At 43.3% G+C, this 18,211-nt stretch overlaps 1 protein-coding gene across 4 annotated transcripts in view; it reads left to right on the top strand.

The window, feature by feature from the left end:
- KPNA3 (karyopherin alpha 3 (importin alpha 4)) overlaps positions 1–18,211 on the top strand; it is a 105,775-nt gene that overhangs the window by 46,724 nt on the left and 40,840 nt on the right. For all 4 annotated transcript variants that reach the window (XM_005863197.2, XM_014537192.1, XM_014537191.1 and 1 more), the window contains one exon: positions 3,929–3,973. In XM_005863197.2, coding sequence (XP_005863259.1) covers positions 3,932–3,973 — 42 coding nt within the window. In that variant the 5' untranslated portion in view covers positions 3,929–3,931. The remainder of the gene's footprint in view (positions 1–3,928; positions 3,974–18,211) is intronic.

The following is an 18,211-nucleotide window of genomic DNA, read 5'->3' on the forward strand; positions in this document are numbered from 1 at the left end:
GGTGTGAACTACAGAGGAAACACCTTTTCTGACCGCTCATTGGCTAAGCTCCCTGTATGCCACTGGTAATATTCTTAGTAACTTGGGTAATAAGAATTCAGAAAGGTGATCTAGGGTTTTTCACCACACTCCTGGCGAAAAAAAACGAAGGTCCGCTGCTGGAGGGCTAAGAAATGTCATATCCTGCCCTAGGCGATTTGGCTCAGTGGATAATGCCTCAGCCTGCCTACCACAGGGTCTGGGTTCAGTTGTGACCAAGGGCATGTACCTAGGTTGCAGGCTCTTCCCTGGCTGGGGCTCAGGTCAGCGCTCATGCAGGAGGCAACCAATCAAAGTGTTCCTCTCACTTTGATGTTTTTCTCTGTCTTTCCCTTTCTCTTCCAGTCTCTAAAAATCAATGGAAACATATCCTCAGGTGAGGATAAAAAAAAATAATAAAGAAATGTCATATCCTATGAAAGACACATCTTGAAAATGCCTAAAGAAAGTTGTCATTTTTTCATGGTGAAGGGACTGGAGTCCATGTTGATGAAAACACCTTGGTGGCTGCGGTGACTGGCAGTGGCTGCAGCAGCGGGGTGATGGGGCTGGTGCCTTCCCCTGATCAGCCCAGTTGCCTCCCACAAAGGGAGGCCAGACTGCGGCTTAGGCCCGCTTCCCAAGGGGAGCAGGGAGCGGGCCTAAGCCATCACTAGGACATCCCCCGAGGGCTCCCAGTATGTGAGGGGGGCAGGCTGGGCTGAGGGACCCCCCGCCAGTGCATGAATTTTGTACACCGGGCCCCTAGTATATATATAAAAGCCTAAGCGACTGTTACAACCGCACGACCAGTCGACCAGTCACTATGACACACACTAACCACCAGGGGGCAGACACTCAATGCAGGAGCTGCCCCCTGGTGGACAGTGCGCTCCAACAGCGGGAGCGCCGCTCAGCCAGAAGCCGGGCTCACGGCTGGCAAGTGCAGCTGCAGAGGTGGGAGCCTCTTCCGCCTCCACAGCAGCGCTACTGAGTGCCGGCGGCAAGTGCAGTGTGGCTGGGGTATGCGGGAGTGGTGCAGTGCCCGACCCTGGCTCAGGCTCCTCCCTGGCCGCCTGCTGCTTAGCGCACTGCTACATCCCTTGAACCTCATAAGCCTGCAGTTACAATCTCCGGAGAACGATTGAAGCGAGGACACTCAGGATAACCAGGATGAGCCTGATATCGCCGCCAGGCTCCTGGTACTCTGCCGTGGGCATGGAATCCAATCCCTTACTGATTGCCCTGGAGCTACAGAGGAAGGCAGCAATATAACGTTGGCCACAAGGTAGTGGCTGACAATTGGGGTAAAAGTCAGAGAGAGATGGATCTGAAGGGTGGGGGCATGGGCAACAGAGCACCCCTGCCCCCCTTCAAGCCCCCCAAATTTGTTCACCTCAGAGTGGCTCTTATCTGGCTCCGAGCTGTGGAAAGTGTCCAGCATGGCCCAAGGTGTCCACTGGGGACCTCCTGGCTGGCAAGGTGTGACCCTGGCTGCAGAAGGGACATTTGGAAATATTTTTTCAGGAAGCTGCAGGGAGGAGGACAGACTCCCCACACGACTTCCCGGTGTTTCACGGGAATGTGGAAACTCCCCGGGCACGCAGGCATGGGCTGATTTCTTTTCAATGTGCATCGTGCATGGGGCCACTAGTATTAAAATAATATACCGTGAGCATGTAACCTTTATGTAGTCTTTATTCCAAAAATATAATTTTACCATACTTATCTATATTTATAAAAGCCTAAGTGGCCAAATGACCAGTCGACTGGTCGCTATGACGTGCACGGGCCACCAGGGGGCAGACACTCAATGCAGGAGCTGCCCCCTGGTGGTCAGTGCACTCCCACAGCCAGCCTCCCATGGGCGGCTAATCTCCTGTGGTCCCTCCCCCCAGCCGGCCAACCTCCCGTGGTCCCAGCCGCCCAGCTCTGATGACCCCAATCAGGGCAGCCGGCCAACCTCCCGCGGCCTCTCTTCCACTCTCCTCCCCCCCCACCCCAGCCAACCTTCCACGGCCCTGATCGCCAGCCAGGCCAAGGGACCTCACCCATGCACGAATTTGTGCACTGGGCTTCTAGTATATGTAATGAAATAATCTATATATATATATGTAAAAGATTAATATGCTAAGTGCCCAACCGTCCAACCAGATGCTGTGGCGCACAGTGATCACCTTGGGGCAGACACTCAATGCAGGAGCTGCCGTGACGTGCACTGGTCATTTACAGAGAAACAGCACTGTGGACCTGCACCCACAAAGCAACACTTGGCTTCCCCCAAGTGGGACACAGGCCCCGCCACCACCCCGGAGCAACAGCCCACCAAATCGCAGCCAATGGTGCTGAGACCCCTTGGCGCAATATGCAGCCCACAGCCCAGCCTAACCCAGAAATGGTGGCTGGGGCACTGGGTAATGATGTCACCTAGCAATGCCCAGCTTCCTCTCCCTAGTGACGACTAGCCTCCTTGCAGTTTCTTCAACCCAGGAACACGACTTGCTTTATATCCAGGTGCAAACATTTCACACTTTAACCAAATGTCTGTGAGGTTTTTTCCCATGCCTCATCTCACTTGATCCTCACAGAAGTCGTGGAGTAGGTAGATAGTAGACTCGCTGAAATCCTATTTTCATTAGCCGGAAAACAGAGATTTAGAAAGTTTAGAAACTTGACCCGACTGAAAAGCAGTAAGAAATGGTGGACCTTGAAAATGACTTCAGGTTTTCTCACTCTGCAGAATATAGTCAAACACTGCTAATATTTTACCCTTTGTTCTCCCTGCATGATCTACAATAATAATCTGCTTTGTGTTGACATTTACTGCAGTGTTGCTGACAATTACCTGAAAGAGAAGTTGGGGTACTTCACTGGGCTGGAAAAATTTTAACTAAATCAGAAAGCAGGTCTAATTAAGCAAGTTTACCTATACCATATATATATATATATAAAGCTCTCCCTGGCGCCAATCACACGTGTGTTTTGATCTGTCATCATCAATCGTAATTTGGTTGACACTTCTATTGAGAAAGGGCGAATAGCGATACTAAAATATTTCTTTTAATTAATTTCCTGTCAATGTGAACAAATCCTTGCACCGGGCCACTAGTTCATTATATCAGTACATCAAGGGGAGAGAGGATATCTAATCATTTCAATAATTGCTGATAAGATGTGCCTGGTAAAGACAGGGAATTAGAAGGGTACTTTTTACCTTTTGATACAAAATATGTTCCCAAACTTACTTTCATTTTCATGTGGTTTTAAGGCCATGACAGTGAGTTGTTTTCTTTTTAAAAACGTGAATTGTTTGAGATAGATTTCTTTGGTTGCAAACATCAAAAACCAGTCCTGCTGACTTAAGCAAAACCATAATTTATTGGGGAAATATGGGGTAGTTCATAATTATGAATAGGCACACCAGATAACTAGAAATAGAGCAAGTCCAGGACATAGGCATCATTATGCCTGGTCCAGTGCTGCTTTTTTTTCCTTCCCACTTAGCTCAGGGTTCAGAGTTATGGGGAATATAGTTCTGTTCATGTGTTTGAGTCTCATGCCCTACTTAACCTAGTAGAGATTCATTAATAGGCAGTTCTATCATGACTACACAAGGGAGAGTATACAGTTCTCTATAGTAGCCTGGGTGCAGTTAGGAAAGGGGAATGGAAAGGCAGCCAAGCCACACCTCCTCACTACCTACAAAATTAACCAAGATATCCAGTAACATAGACAGTTTTGGCTTTTAACCCTCCTTTAGTTTATTATTTAAAGTCTAAAACTGATCAATCCTTAATTCTTAAGAATAAATTACCTCAAAAATTTTAAAAAATTTTAAATGCCTAAGATCTTAATTTATATATGAACAGTATCAATATTTAGATACTTAATGTAATCTTTTTCTTTTTAGACAATGCGAAGACACAGAAATGAAGTGACAGTTGAACTACGAAAGGTAAGGATGATTTACATGTAATGAAAAGTAATGAGGATATTTTTTCTGATGTTAAAATTCTGTATAACTTGAATAATGAAAATAATATGGCAAATTAGTGGTCATCGCTAAGACCACATAGCATAAAAATACACCATTTTTTATAAAATCTTAAAAGTAGCTGGGGTAGAACCAAGATGGCAGCATAGGTAAACACCAGTACTTGCTGCCTCCCACAATCACATTAAAATTACAAGTAAAATACAGAACAACCATCATTCAGAACTGCCTGAAATGTGGCTGAATGAAAGTCCTACAACTAGAGAAGTAAAGAAAGTATATTGAGATAGGCCTGACACCCAGGTGTGACATTTTTTTCTTATCTCAGCTACTGAGGCCTCCTGTGAGAAGCAGGGGTGCCAGCCCCACAACAGACCCCCCAGCTCAGGGTTTCAGAGCTGGGAAGAGACATCCCTATAACTTTAAAACCAGCGGGGATTGTGGCTGAGTGACAAGGAGGCCCCTAGAGACCCAGCAGTTCCTCTTACAGGGCTGACACATGAACTTACACAGTCCCACTTCCTCTGAGCTCTAGCACCAGGTTGTGGCTTATGGGGAGGAACTAGATTGTCTGCCATCAGGGCAAGAACTTGGGGGTGGCTTTCTCCCAGACAGGGTTCATTGTTCCTGTGCTGGAATCTCCCCCGTTGCAGTGCTGACTGGCAGCCATATCTGAATTTTCATCATTGTACCCCACACTGTTCACTCCACCTTGGTGATTCCCTGAGAACCTGACCCATCCAATTTGAAGCCCCACCGAAGCTGTTTGCAGCAGCTTTTCCATATAAATGGTCTGTCATTCAGAACTGCCTGAAATGTGGCTGAATGAAAGTCCTACAACTAGAGAAGTAAAGAAAGTATATTGAGATAGGCCTGACACCCAGGTGTGACATTTTTTTCTTATCTCAGCTACTGAGGCCTCCTGTGAGAAGCAGGGGTGCCAGCCCCACAACAGACCCCCCAGCTCAGGGTTTCAGAGCTGGGAAGAGACATCCCTATAACTTTAAAACCAGCGGGGATTGTGGCTGAGTGACAAGGAGGCCCCTAGAGACCCAGCAGTTCCTCTTACAGGGCTGACACATGAACTTACACAGTCCCACTTCCTCTGAGCTCTAGCACCAGGTTGTGGCTTATGGGGAGGAACTAGATTGTCTGCCATCAGGGCAAGAACTTGGGGGTGGCTTTCTCCCAGACAGGGTTCATTGTTCCTGTGCTGGAATCTCCCCCGTTGCAGTGCTGACTGGCAGCCATATCTGAATTTTCATCATTGTACCCCACACTGTTCACTCCACCTTGGTGATTCCCTGAGAACCTGACCCATCCAATTTGAAGCCCCACCGAAGCTGTTTGCAGCAGCTTTTCCATATAAATGGTCTGTCCTGGTTCAGGCTTCAGACTTTTCTAAAATCTCTCAAACAAGCAGCAGCTGGTATCAGCATGCCCCAAACCTATCAATAAGAGACTGAAGGCCCAGCACTAGCACCAGCCTGTCTTGCTTCACAGCTAGGCCTCGTCTGGGCACTTCCAAACCCAATATAATAGCAGCCATCTGCAGATCTCTCTGTAGCTCTTACTGGACAGCCCCAAGCAATAGCTGACTTTGCACCTCCCCTGAAGCCCCAGAGCCAGTGCACCCGGTGGACAGCTTCAGACCATATCAGATACATAGGGGTGTCTCCTGTACAGCAGCTCTTCATTGTAGATGCAGCTGGTCCTTACAGTCAATTGGCCTGGAGGTCAACTCCTCCCAGTGACACCAACAGCAATCAAGTCTCAACTACAAGACTGTGCACACAGCCTACACAGGGGTGAACCTAGAGGGCCCAGCTTAGGTGACTGGGAGCTACACAGGCCACCCTACCAATTCCAGGAGACATAACAGCTCTACCTAATACATAGAAACAATCACAGGGAAGCAGCCAACATGCGGAGACAAAGAAACATGTCACAAATGAAAGAAATGGAAGCAAGCAAACTACTGGGTACAGAGTCAAAAAAATGGTTATAAGGTTGCTCAAGGATCTTAATGATAGCTTCATGGGACTTAGTGAGACTCACAAGAATCTTAGAATTTCAAAGACATGAAAAAGGACCAGTCAGAAATTAAGCATACACTAACTGAAATAAAGAATAATTTACAGGAATTCAATAGTAGAAGATTCTGAAAATCAAATCAATGATTTGGAATATGAGATGAAAAAAAACACAAAACCCAATCAGAAGAGCAAAAAGAAAAAAGAATCCAAAAATATCAAGATAGCTGGAGGGGGTCAATGGCGGGGAAAGAGGGACATATGTAATACTTTCAATAATAAAGAATTACTTAAACAAAAAACATAAAAATATGAAGATAGTGTAAGGAGCCTCTGGGACAACTTCAAGTATACCAGCATTTGCATTATGGGGGTGCCAGAAAGAGAAAAGAGAGAGAGCAAGATATTGAAAACCTATTTGAGGAAATAATGGCAGAAAACTTCCCCCATGTGGTGAAAGAAATAGATTAACAAGTCCAGGAAGCGCAGAGTCCCAAACATGAGGAATCCAAAGAGGCCCACACCAAGACACATCATAATTAAAATGCCAAGGGTTAAAGACAAAGATTGAGACTCTTAAAAGCAGCCAGAGAAAAGCAATTAGTTACCTACAAGGGAGCACCCATACGACTGTTTGCTGATTTCTCAACAGAAACTATGCAGGCCTGAAGGGAGTGGCAAGAAATATTCAGTCATGTAAAGCAAGGATCTACAACCAAAATTGCTCTACCCAGCAAAGCTATCATTTTGAATGAAGGTCAGTTAAAGGGCTATCCAGACAAGAAAAAGCCAAAGGAATTCATCATCAAATAAGTATTAAATGAAATGTTGAAGGGTATTTTTGAAGAAAAAGAGGAAGGAAAGAAATAAAAAATATGAACAATAGAAATGGCAATAAATACTTATCTATCAGCAGTTGAATCTAAAAATCAAAATAACTGAACAAGAAATCTAATGAACAAAATAAACTGATGAATAAAATAGAATCAGAGGCATGGAACAGACTAATGAATCTCAGAGGGAGTTAGTGAGGGGGTTGCAGGAAGAGATTAACCAAAGTTCTTATATGCATATATGTATTAACTCTGGACACAGACAGTAGGGTGGTGAAGGCCTGGAGTGGGGTGGGAATTGGGTGTAGGGGAGCAATAGGGAGGAAAAAGGGGGACATCTGTAATACTCTCAACAATAAAGATTTTTTTTAAATAAAAAAGGAAAAGAAAAGTATCTGCTAATTCCAGTGTTCTTTCAATTACTTAACTTCTTCATGGATACTTATAAATTAACAACAGTGTTTGGGCAGTCATATTTTTAAGTTTTTTCTTATCCTTGGGTCATTTGTACCAGAGATGTGAACTAAGCCTTAGCCTACCTAATAACAGTGAGTAAAGTGAGCTCCTTGCCAATCTTAACATTTTGGTCTTAGCATTTCTTTTTCTTTGTAACTTTTTATTAACATATAGCATACATACAAAAAAAGTTAACACATCTTAAGTGTACAACTTGATGAATTTAACAAAGTGAACACATCTGTGTAACCAGCTCCTGAATCAAGAACATTACCTGTATCCTAAGGCCCCTTATGGATTACTACTTTCCCCCAAAGACCATTATCTTGGTTTGTCACACTATGAATTATTTTGCATATTTTGAACTTTATCCCATATAATAAAAGCCTAATATGCTGTGTGTCCAACTGTTCGTTTGACCAGTCACTATGACGCACACTGACCACCAGGGGGCAGATGCTCCAACCGGTAGGTTAGCTTGCTGCTGGGATCCAGCCAATCGGGACTGGGCAAGATGGGCTGGACACGCCCTGGAGCCCTCCCGAAGTTCCTCCCCGCCCCGATTGTGCACCGATGGGGTCCCTCAGCCTGGCTTGCACCCTCTCGCAATCCGGGACCCCTTGGGGGATGTCAGAGAGCCAGTTTTGGCCCGATCCCCACAGGCCAGGCCAAGGGACCCCACCAATGCATGAATCCGTGCACCAGGCCTCTAGTATAAATAGAATAGTGTGTGCCCTTTTGTGTCTGGCTTTTCATTCATCATTTGAAGATCATTCTCCTTAAGAGAGGCAATAAGAATAAAATTGAAGTTAAGTAATTATTTATTGTCATCTGTTAACATTATATCAGCTATCCCCAGATGTGGGCCTTTGGTTTTCCTTAACATTTCATGCTTGGAATACAACTATAAAACTTTTATATTGGTCTTGGTATTATTCAGACTCCTCCCCTTGTTTTAAGCTTTTTAGCTCTTTTAGTATGCTTCTAAATTTTTTAAACTATTTACTTATATTTTTTATTTGTTCTTCCCTCTATGACTGTACTACCTTCTGTAGTTAATTTATAGAGTTAAAAATACTTGCTTGTCAGTGTGTGTTTATTGATTTAGAGAGAGAGAGAGTTAAGTTCTTACATAAGTTCTGCACTCATTGGCTGATTCTCGTTTTTGCCCTGACCCAGGATCCAATCCACAACCTTGGCATATCGGGATGACACACTAACCTACTGAGCAACCTGGCCAGGGCAGAGCATGATTTTTAATATCCACGATGGTTAATTTAGAGACTCTTATCTCTTCTGGATAATATTGTTTCTTTTTCACTTACCACAGTTAGTTCCTGAACATCCTATAGGACGACCAAAAATAAAATTTACTAAAGAAATCTCAAGCAGTCCCTTATTTCACATGTCAGGATTCCCTGAATAAGCAGCAAAAAGTGAACCAGTCCTTCCTGAAACAAAGCCTAAACTTCAGACAATGCTTAATTGCTTTTGATATGATTCTACAGAGGTGTGGAGAGCCCTTCAAGAGAAGATTCCTCTACTCTTTATCATCAGAGTATTTAACTCTGACTTCAGCCTTACTATTTCTGTATCTCCGTTGAATAGAAAATCACAGTGTCATTACTGACATTGAGATTCTTGAAAATACACGAAAATAGAGCTACTTCCAAGAGTTTCATAGATGAGCTCTACCCATTTCTATTAGATTACACCCTTCTAAAATGAAGGTAATAACCAGTTCACCGCCACCCCCCCCCCCCCCCCCCCCCTAGATATTCCCAAGTCTCCCTCCCAGGTCATCCCAAAATGCTTAGTCAGATTCTGGACATGTCATTGTCACTCATTAAATGTTAATATTCAGAAATTAAATTGAATGATGATATCTTAAAATTTTGCTTATATTTAAATCATTTATTGAAGTTTTATGAAAAACATCTTAGATATAGAACAGTGCTACTCAGAAGTCCTGGGATAAGTTAGGGGACTTGTGTCAGAATATTAAACAAGGCACTGCTTCCTTTACCAAGGAAGTATTTCTGCCTAAATAAATCACAGAACAAAAGCATATTTAGTTTCATAGTTGATTTCTGGCACAAACTCCTATCTTATAGCAGACCTGTAACAGATATTTCAAAGACCTTTAGTCAGTCCAAGGACCATACTTTGAATAGCACTGAAATTGACCTATCAAATTGAGGGTAAAGCTCATTACTAATATGTACTGTTTTACTGGCCTCAAACTCTTTTTTTTTTTTTAATTTCTTTTTTTCTCCCACACAACCAAATTCTGCAACTCTTGAAGACTGGTATTGAATTTTGGTTGTTTGCACCATATAACCTTACATAGTAACTTATATAGAGCAATTGCTTAATAAAAACTTGAAAGATTGCCCTAGCTGGTTTGGGTCAGTGGACAGAGCATTGGCCTGCAGACCAAAGGGTCCCGGGTTTGATTCTGGTCAAGGGACGTACCTTGGTTGTAGGCTCCTCCCTGGCCCGGGGTGCATGCAGGAAGGATGTTTCTCTCTGTCTTTCCCTCTCTCTTACACTCTACCTAAAAAAAAAAAAAAAACTAATAGAAAAATATCCTAGGGTGAGGATTAACAACAACAAAAACTAGAAAACAAAAAACTCGAAAGATCTAACTCTTTTTGTTTAACCTTTTTGTGTACTTTTACCTCTTTGATCTCTTACTTTCCTACTTAAGTAAGCCTTTATGCATCAACACTTATACAGAAGTTAGTACTTCTGTTTTATATTATGTTGTAAATAGTTACATAGGAATTAAATAACTTGCCTAAAATCACACAGCTGATAAAGTGGCAGAACTGAGCTCTTAACCATTGTTATAAATGCCTTTTAATGTAAAAGTTAAGTGAGTAATGCCTCATAAGTTGGAAATGAGTCCAAAACCTGTCACTGGCATTTTTAACTTTGACACATTAGATTAAAATCCTATATAATAAAAGGCTAATATGCAAATTGTCCCCTTGACCGGAAGTTCGACCAGGAGTTCAACCTGGGGGTGGGGCCGGCCGACCAACTGCTCACGGCCCCTCCCCCCAGCCGGCCTGGCCTGATTGGCCCTGATTCGGGCGGACTAGCCGGACCCCACCCATGCACGAATTCGTGCACCGGGCCTCTAGTTTGATATAATATTCTCTTGATTGATCAGTCAGATATGCCATAGGACTTTACTATGGCATAGATGTGGGATTGAGAGTGGTTAAGTTCTTACATAAAAACAGAAAGCACCAAAATATCTCACTTGACTGATCAGATACAGCACTTAATTTAGTTATTTGACTTTGTAGTAAAATGTCTCTTTTATATAATGGCCTAAATTTCCCATATTAACAAGCTAAAGAAGAAAAACGATTATATCAATTGATGCAGAAAAAGCACTTGACAAAATCTAACATCCATTCCTGCTAAAAACTCAACAAATTAGAAATAAAGGGGAGCCGAAACTGGTTTGGCTCAGTGGATAGAGCGTTGGCCTGCGGACTGAAAGGTCCCAGGTTCGATTCCGGTCAAGGGCATGTACCTGGGTTGCGGGCACATCCCCAGTAGGAGATGTGCAGGAGGCAGCTGATCGATGTTTCTCTCTCATCGATGTTTCTAACTTTCTATCTCTCTCCCTTCCTCTCTGTAAAAAATCAATAAAATATATTTTAAAAAAAAAAGAAATAAAGGGGAATTGCCTCAACTTGATAAAGAGCATTTGCAAAAACCTACAGCTAATATACTAAGGGTGAAACACCGAATGCTTTCCCCCTAAGATCCAGGAACAATGCAAGGATTTCCATTCTCACACTTCTTATTTAACATAGTGCTGGTATCCAGCATGTACAACAGGTCTTCTTATAATATCATTTTGTTCAACCTAATTTCCTTCAATGTCATATCATTATAACATTGATTAGATGCCATAGGAACTTAAGTCTTGTTTATATCAATTAACCAATGGTAAAATTGGTTTTTTATATGTTTTTTTTATTTGAAGTTGCAGAACCTTTTGATGATGTTAAGGGAGTACTTACTGTATAATGCTTTCAAATGGAAGCAATGTTTGCTTCAACAGTATAAAAAAGCAAACCAATTAGAAAATGGGCAAAAGATATGAAGATACATTTTATTGAAGGGGTTATGCAAATGGAAATCATCATTATGGTGATGATTATTCATACCAATCAGGGAAATACAAACTAAAATCAATTAAGCATCTATCAGAATGGTTAAAATTTAAAAATAATAACAACCCCAAATGCTGGTAGGAGGATGCAGAGAAACTGGATCACTGATACATTGCTGGTGGTAATGTAAAATGGTACAGTCACTCTGGAAAGTATGCAACCCATCAATGATAATTCTAGGCACTTATCCTGGGGAAGTGAAAATGGGTATTCCTACAAAACCTGTACATGAATGTTTATATCAGTTTTATTTGTAATAGCTAAAACCTGAAAATGACCCGGGTGTCCTTTAAAGGGTAAATGGTTAAACTGTGGTATGTCTGTAGGACGAAATGCTCCTCAACAATAAAAAGGAACAAACTGTTGATAGAAGCAACAAGTTGCATGAATTTTCAGGAAATTATGCTGGGGGGGAAGCCCATCACACAAAAAAAGTTATATACTGTATGATTCCATTTACATAACAGTTTTGAAATGATAAAATTTTAGAAATGGAGGACATATTAATAGTTGTAAGGGTCAAATATGGAGACAGGGAGGTGGTTTTGCTTATAAAAGGCAACAGGAAGGCATCTTCTGTTTTTGGTATTGTTTAGTATCTTCTATATATATATATAAAACCCTAATATGCATATAGACCGAACGGTAGAACAACCGAACAACCGATCGCTATGACGTGCGCTGACCACCAGGGGGCATGTGCGGAACCTGGCGGGCATCAGTAGCAGGCAGCAGAGCACGGAACATGGAGCTTGCCTGTAGTGGGATGGTGGAACAGGTGAGCAGGGGTCCCAGACCAAGGTGGGGCGCCAGTCGCTGTCATTGGGGCAAGCTTCTGGTGGTTACTGAAAATACTTTGCTCCCGCACACCGTGATCCCACCTAGCGCTCGCACCTGCTGCCAGCGCCGGAGCCACCACTTGCACCCACTGCCAGTGCCTGGCGCCAGCCCCAATCGCTCAGTACCGTCAGCGGGTGCAAGCAGCAGCTGCCAGCCCTTATCACCCCTCAGGGCTTCTCTACCTCCCCCTGCTCCTGAGGGGCAATCAGGGCTGGCAGCCGCCTCTTGCACCCGCTGCCAGCAATGGCCCTGCTCGCATCTGCTGCTGGCTCTGGCCCCAATCACTCTGCATCATCAGCAGGTGTGAATGGGGCTGGCGCCATCAGCACGTGGGAGTGGTGGCTGCGGGAACGGGGCTGCCAGCAGACAGGAGACCGGGGGCTGCAACAGGAGGGGCCGGGCAGGGGTGCAGAGGATGGGCCGAGACCCGCCACTGTGCCCACCGCAGCCTCACAGGCCACAGTTCCTTTCAAGGTGCACAAATTCGTGCACTGGGCCCCTAGTCTTTTTTATAATGGTGGATACATGAGCCTATACACATAGTAAAATTATATAGATCTTAAGTAAGATGGTAAATCCAAATAAGGGCAGTAGATTGTATCAATTAATGTCAGTGTTCTGGTTGTGATTTTATACAATCATTCGCTGCTAAACAATGCAGATACTAATAAATGAATTTTTAGGCAGTTTCATCATTTTGCGCACATTGTAGAGTGTAGTTACACAAACCTAAATGGCTTAGCCTACTATATATACATCTAGGCTTCATGGTAGAGCTTATTGCTCTTGGGCTACAAAACTGTATAGCATGTCACTGTGCAAAACAACATGAGAATAAATCAAGCACAAGAGAAAATTATCTGGTCAAGAAACATTGTAAGCATGAGATGTATTGGGCTACTGCCTGTATATTACAGCATACAGCAAACTTCCTTTTTATAAGTAGAAAGAGTAGAAATTGATACTCTAAAATATCAATTAAAAAGTATAGTATGGTAAATACATAAGCCATAACAATCATTTATTATCAGGAATTATGTAATTGTATGTGCTATACTTTTCTTTTAACTTTTACTAGCATTTATTTATGTTGAATTTACTATTGAGCCATAAGTTGTTTCTTCAGTTTCTTCTGTCATTTATTATCAGGTATTATGTAATTGTATCATGTGCTATACTTTTCTTTTAACTTTTATTAGCATTTATTTATGCTGAATTTACTCTTTAGTCATAAGTTATTGTTTCTTCAGTTTCTTCTGGGTTCTCTTTCTTCTGTACAACGTCCTCTTCTGTTCTTCTTCAGTAAGGACCATCTCAGTGTGGCAGGGAGAGCTCAGGTATGGGTCCATTTGCCCATGAGCTCTGTAAGTTCTTCATGTTGGGAGAATTGTTCAGCTGGATATGCTCAGTGACCAGAGAATTTACATCTAAACCCATAAGTTCATGACTACTCTCTATTTTTAAGCATATGCAGCAAAAATTCAACACCCCTTTTGGGCCACCAACCCTGCATCCAGCTCTACTGTTTGGCCTGGGCACACCTAGCAACTCCACCATTGTAACAATGGCATAGCACACATTGCTTCTGTAAAGTGACATCCTTCAGAGGAGATTAAAAATTGCAGGGGACTAAGTGGATGCTACACCGACCCACTCCCAGGACCAAGCTGGAATTACAACTAAAATACAAAAAAAAAAAAAAAAACACCACCAAAAAACCCATCCTTAGTACTCAACTGAAGAATAGCTGGAGAGAACCCTGATAACCAAGGATGGAAAGTGGAGACTGAATAGATACTGGCAGGAAGGGTGAGGGTGTGAAAGGGCTGGCCAGACTCCCACAGACAGCAGCTGCAGTTCCAGAGAGAGATCTCAGCTCTCGGGGAGAGGGGGTTGCCACTGAGAAATTTGGGGTCTAATCCCCAAGATGGGCCCCCCAGCAGAGAGTACCAGAACTGAGAAAGATGCCCATAGAACTTCTGTGTGTGAAAAGCAGCAGGGTTGCTGTCTGCCAGGGAGAGAGAGCTGGAAATGCAGGCACCCTCTTAAAGGGCCAACACACAAAACTTAGTGTGCAGCCATTCACCTTGAGCTCCTGCAGAAGGAGGGCAGAGTAGACTGGAGCTGTGTGAGCAGAAGCCAGGATTGGGGGCTCTGGAGTTAGAGCTCAGAAGGCAAACACCCTGGTTTCCTGTACTGAGGCATTCCCTCACACTGCGGGGGTCATCTTTCTCAGGCAGACCATTGCTATCCAGGCAGTTTTTGCCTGGGGGGAAGACAGTTGAACCACCCTATTGGAAAATCCATGGTGTACAGTGTGGAGTTTCTGAGGCCCATTAAGATACTGAGAATAACAATTAGCCTCCAGACAGAAGCAATTTCCCCATCCTGTTGGAAAACCTCTCAACATACCTGTGGACAATTGTCTGAGGGCTGTTCAAGACTGAATCCAATCAGTCTGCAGGCAGAGGCAGGACTCTGGAGTCTTTGAGACTTTGCCTGATCTAAATTAGTCAGAAACAGTGTTTGACACTGTCCTGCACTAGAGATTGGGAGGTGTAGAAGATCAACCTGATACACAGTCACAAACCCAAACAGGTAGCCAAAGTGGGGAGCCAAAAAAACAACCCCCAAATGAAAGAACAAGAGAATTCTCCAGAAGAAGAGATCAGTGAAATGGAGATAAGAAAGTCATCTGATAATAGAGTTCAGAATAATGATGGCAAAGATGCTCAACAGCATGAGAAAAGATATAGTAACTATATATATATATATGAAAGCCCAGCAACCGTTACAGTGGAACAACCGGTCGCTATGACATGCACTGACCACCAGGGGGCAGATGCTCAATACAGGAGCTGCCCCCTGGTGGTGAAGTGCATTCCCACAGCGGAAGTGCCGCTCAGCCAGAAGCCAGGCTCACCCCCACCCCCGGCATGAATTTTGTGCACCTGGCCTCTACTGAAAAAAGAACAGTCAGAAATAAAGAATGACATAGCACTGATACAGAACACATTGGAAGGAATACACAGCAGATTAGGGGAAGCTGAGGATCAGTTCAGTGAATTAGAAGACGGGTAGAAAAAAAATCAGAGAAACAAAAAGAAAAAGAACAATTAAAAAACTAGAGGACAGCTTAAGGGAGCTATGGGACAACATGAAATGTAACAATATTTGCATAATAGGTGTACCAGAAAGGAAAGAAAGTGAGCGAGGGATAGAGAACTTGTTTGAAGAAATAATGACAGAAAACTTCCCTAACATGGTGAAGAAAAAAGTTACACAAGTTTAGGAGGCATAGACAGTCCCAAGCAAGAAGAATAGACCCACGCCCAGACACATCATAATTAAAATGCCAAAAATTAAAGACAAAGAGAGAATCTTAAAGGCAGCAAGAGAAAAGCAATTTGTTACCTACAAAGGAGTTCCCATAAGGCTGTCAGAAGATTTTTCATCAGAAATTATACAAGCCAGAAGGGAATGGCATGAAGTATTCAAGGTAATGAAAAGCAAGGATCTGAAGCCAAGATTACTATATCCAGCAAGGAGATCATTCAAAATAGGTGGTGAAATAAAGAGCTTCCCTGATAGAGAAAGGTTAAAGAAGTTTATCACCACTAAGCAGCATTGCAGGAAATGCTAAAGGGACTGCTGTAATAAGAGAAGAAATAGAGAACCTAGGCATGCAGAATTAAAATGGCAAAAAATAAGTACCTATCAATAATAACCGTAATTGTAAATGGATTAAATGCTCCAATCAAAAGATATAGGATGGCTGAATGGATACAAAAACATGACCCAACTATATGCTGCCTACAAGAGACCCACCTCAAAATAAAAGACACACAGGATGAGCATGAAGGGGTGGGAAAATATTTTCCCATGCAAATGAAAAAGAAACTGGGGTAGCAATACTCATATCTGAAAAAATAGGCTTCAAAATGAAGTCCATCACAAGAGGCAACAAAGTTCACTACATAATACTAAAGGGATTGTTCCAACAAGAGGATATACCCTGGTAACATATATGCACCCAATATAGGAACACATAAATATATTAAAAGTCTTCTAGAGGACTTTAAGGGAGAGATCAACAACAATACAGTCATAGTAGGGGACTTTAACACTCTATTGACTTCAATAGATAGATCTTCCAAACAAAAGGTTAACAAGGGAACTGTAACCCTAAAGGACACACTGGATCAGATGGATTTAATTGACATTTATAGAACATTTCGCCCCAAAGCTGCAGAATATACATTCTTCTCTAGTGCACATGGGTCATTCACAAAAGTAGATCATGTTAGGACACAAAACAAGTCTCTACAAGTTCAAGAAGATTGAGATCATATCAAGCATCTTCTCAGATCACAGCATCTTCTCAGAATGAAATTAGAAATAAACTACAGTAAAAACACCCCAAAACGTTCAAACACATAGAGACTAAATAGCATATTAATAAACAATGAATGGGTTACCAATGAGATCGATAATGAAATCTAAAACTTCCTGGAAACAAATGAAAATGAACACACAGCCCAAAATCCCTGGGACACTGCAAAAGCTGTCCTGAGAGGGAAGTTTGTAGCACTACAGGCATACCTCAAGAAACAAGAAAAAAATAAACTATTGAACCCTACAACTTAAAGAATTTGAAAGAGAACAGCAATAAAAGACTAAAGGAAATGGAAGGAAATAATAAAGATCAGAGTAAAAATAAATGACATAGTCTACAAAAACAATATAAAACATCAATTAAACCAAATTCATCAAGAAACAAAGAGAGAGGACCCAAATAAATAAAATCAGAAATGAAATTAGAGAAGTAACCACTGACACCACAGTAATACAAAGGATTGTAAGCAAATACTATGAACAACTATATGCTAACAAGCTGGACAACCTGAATGAAATGGACAAATTCCTAGAAAAATACACTCTTCCAAAACGGAATCAGGAAGAATCAGAAAACCTGAATCTATATATATAAAACCCTATTATGCAAATAGACCGAAAGGCAGAACAACTGAACAACTGGTCACTATGATGTGCGCTGAACACCAGGGGTCACACATGGAACATGGTGGGTGTTAGCAGCAGGCGGCAGAGTGCTGAACATGGCTAGCATTAGCTGTGGCGGGATGGTGGAGCAGGTGAGCAGGGGTGCCAGACCAAGGTGGGTCGCCGGTCATTGTCATCGGGGTGAGCCTCTGCTGGTTACTGAAAATTTTTTGCTCCCATGCACCACGGTCCTGCCAGGCCCTCACACCTGCTGTTGGCGCTGGCTCCACTCGTACCCACTGCCAGTGCCAGACCCACTAGCACCTGCAGCCAGTGCCAGAGCTGCTGCTTGCACCCGCTGCTAGCACCCAGGGCAGGTCCCGATTGCTCGGCGCTGTGAGCAGGTGCGAGCGGTGGCTGCTGCCCCAATCGCCCCTCAGGAGCAGGGAGAGGTGGAGAAGCCTCAGGGGCAATCAGGGCCAGCAGCTGTTGCGCACACCCACTGATGGCGCTGGCCCCACTGGCACCCATTGCTGGCACCAGCCCCAATCACTCCGCTCCGTCAGTGGTGCGAGCAGGGCCGGTGCCATCAGTGCGTGGGAGCAGCGGGAGCGGGGCTGCCAGCAGACAGAACCAGGGGCTGCAGTGGGAGGGGCCAAACGGGGGCGCAGAGGATGGGCTGAGACCCGCCCCTTTGCCCACTGCAGCCTCGCAGTCCACAGTTCCTTTCAAGGTGCGTGAATTCGTGCCTTGGGCCCCTATTAGGCTAATAACAATTGATGAAATTGAAGCAGTAATAAAAAAAAAACTCCCAGCAAACAAAATCCTTGGTCCAGA

The sequence above is a fragment of the Myotis brandtii genome, unplaced genomic scaffold, assembly GCF_000412655.1.
Source record: "Myotis brandtii unplaced genomic scaffold, ASM41265v1 scaffold174, whole genome shotgun sequence".
Taxonomy (NCBI): domain Eukaryota; kingdom Metazoa; phylum Chordata; class Mammalia; order Chiroptera; family Vespertilionidae; genus Myotis; species Myotis brandtii.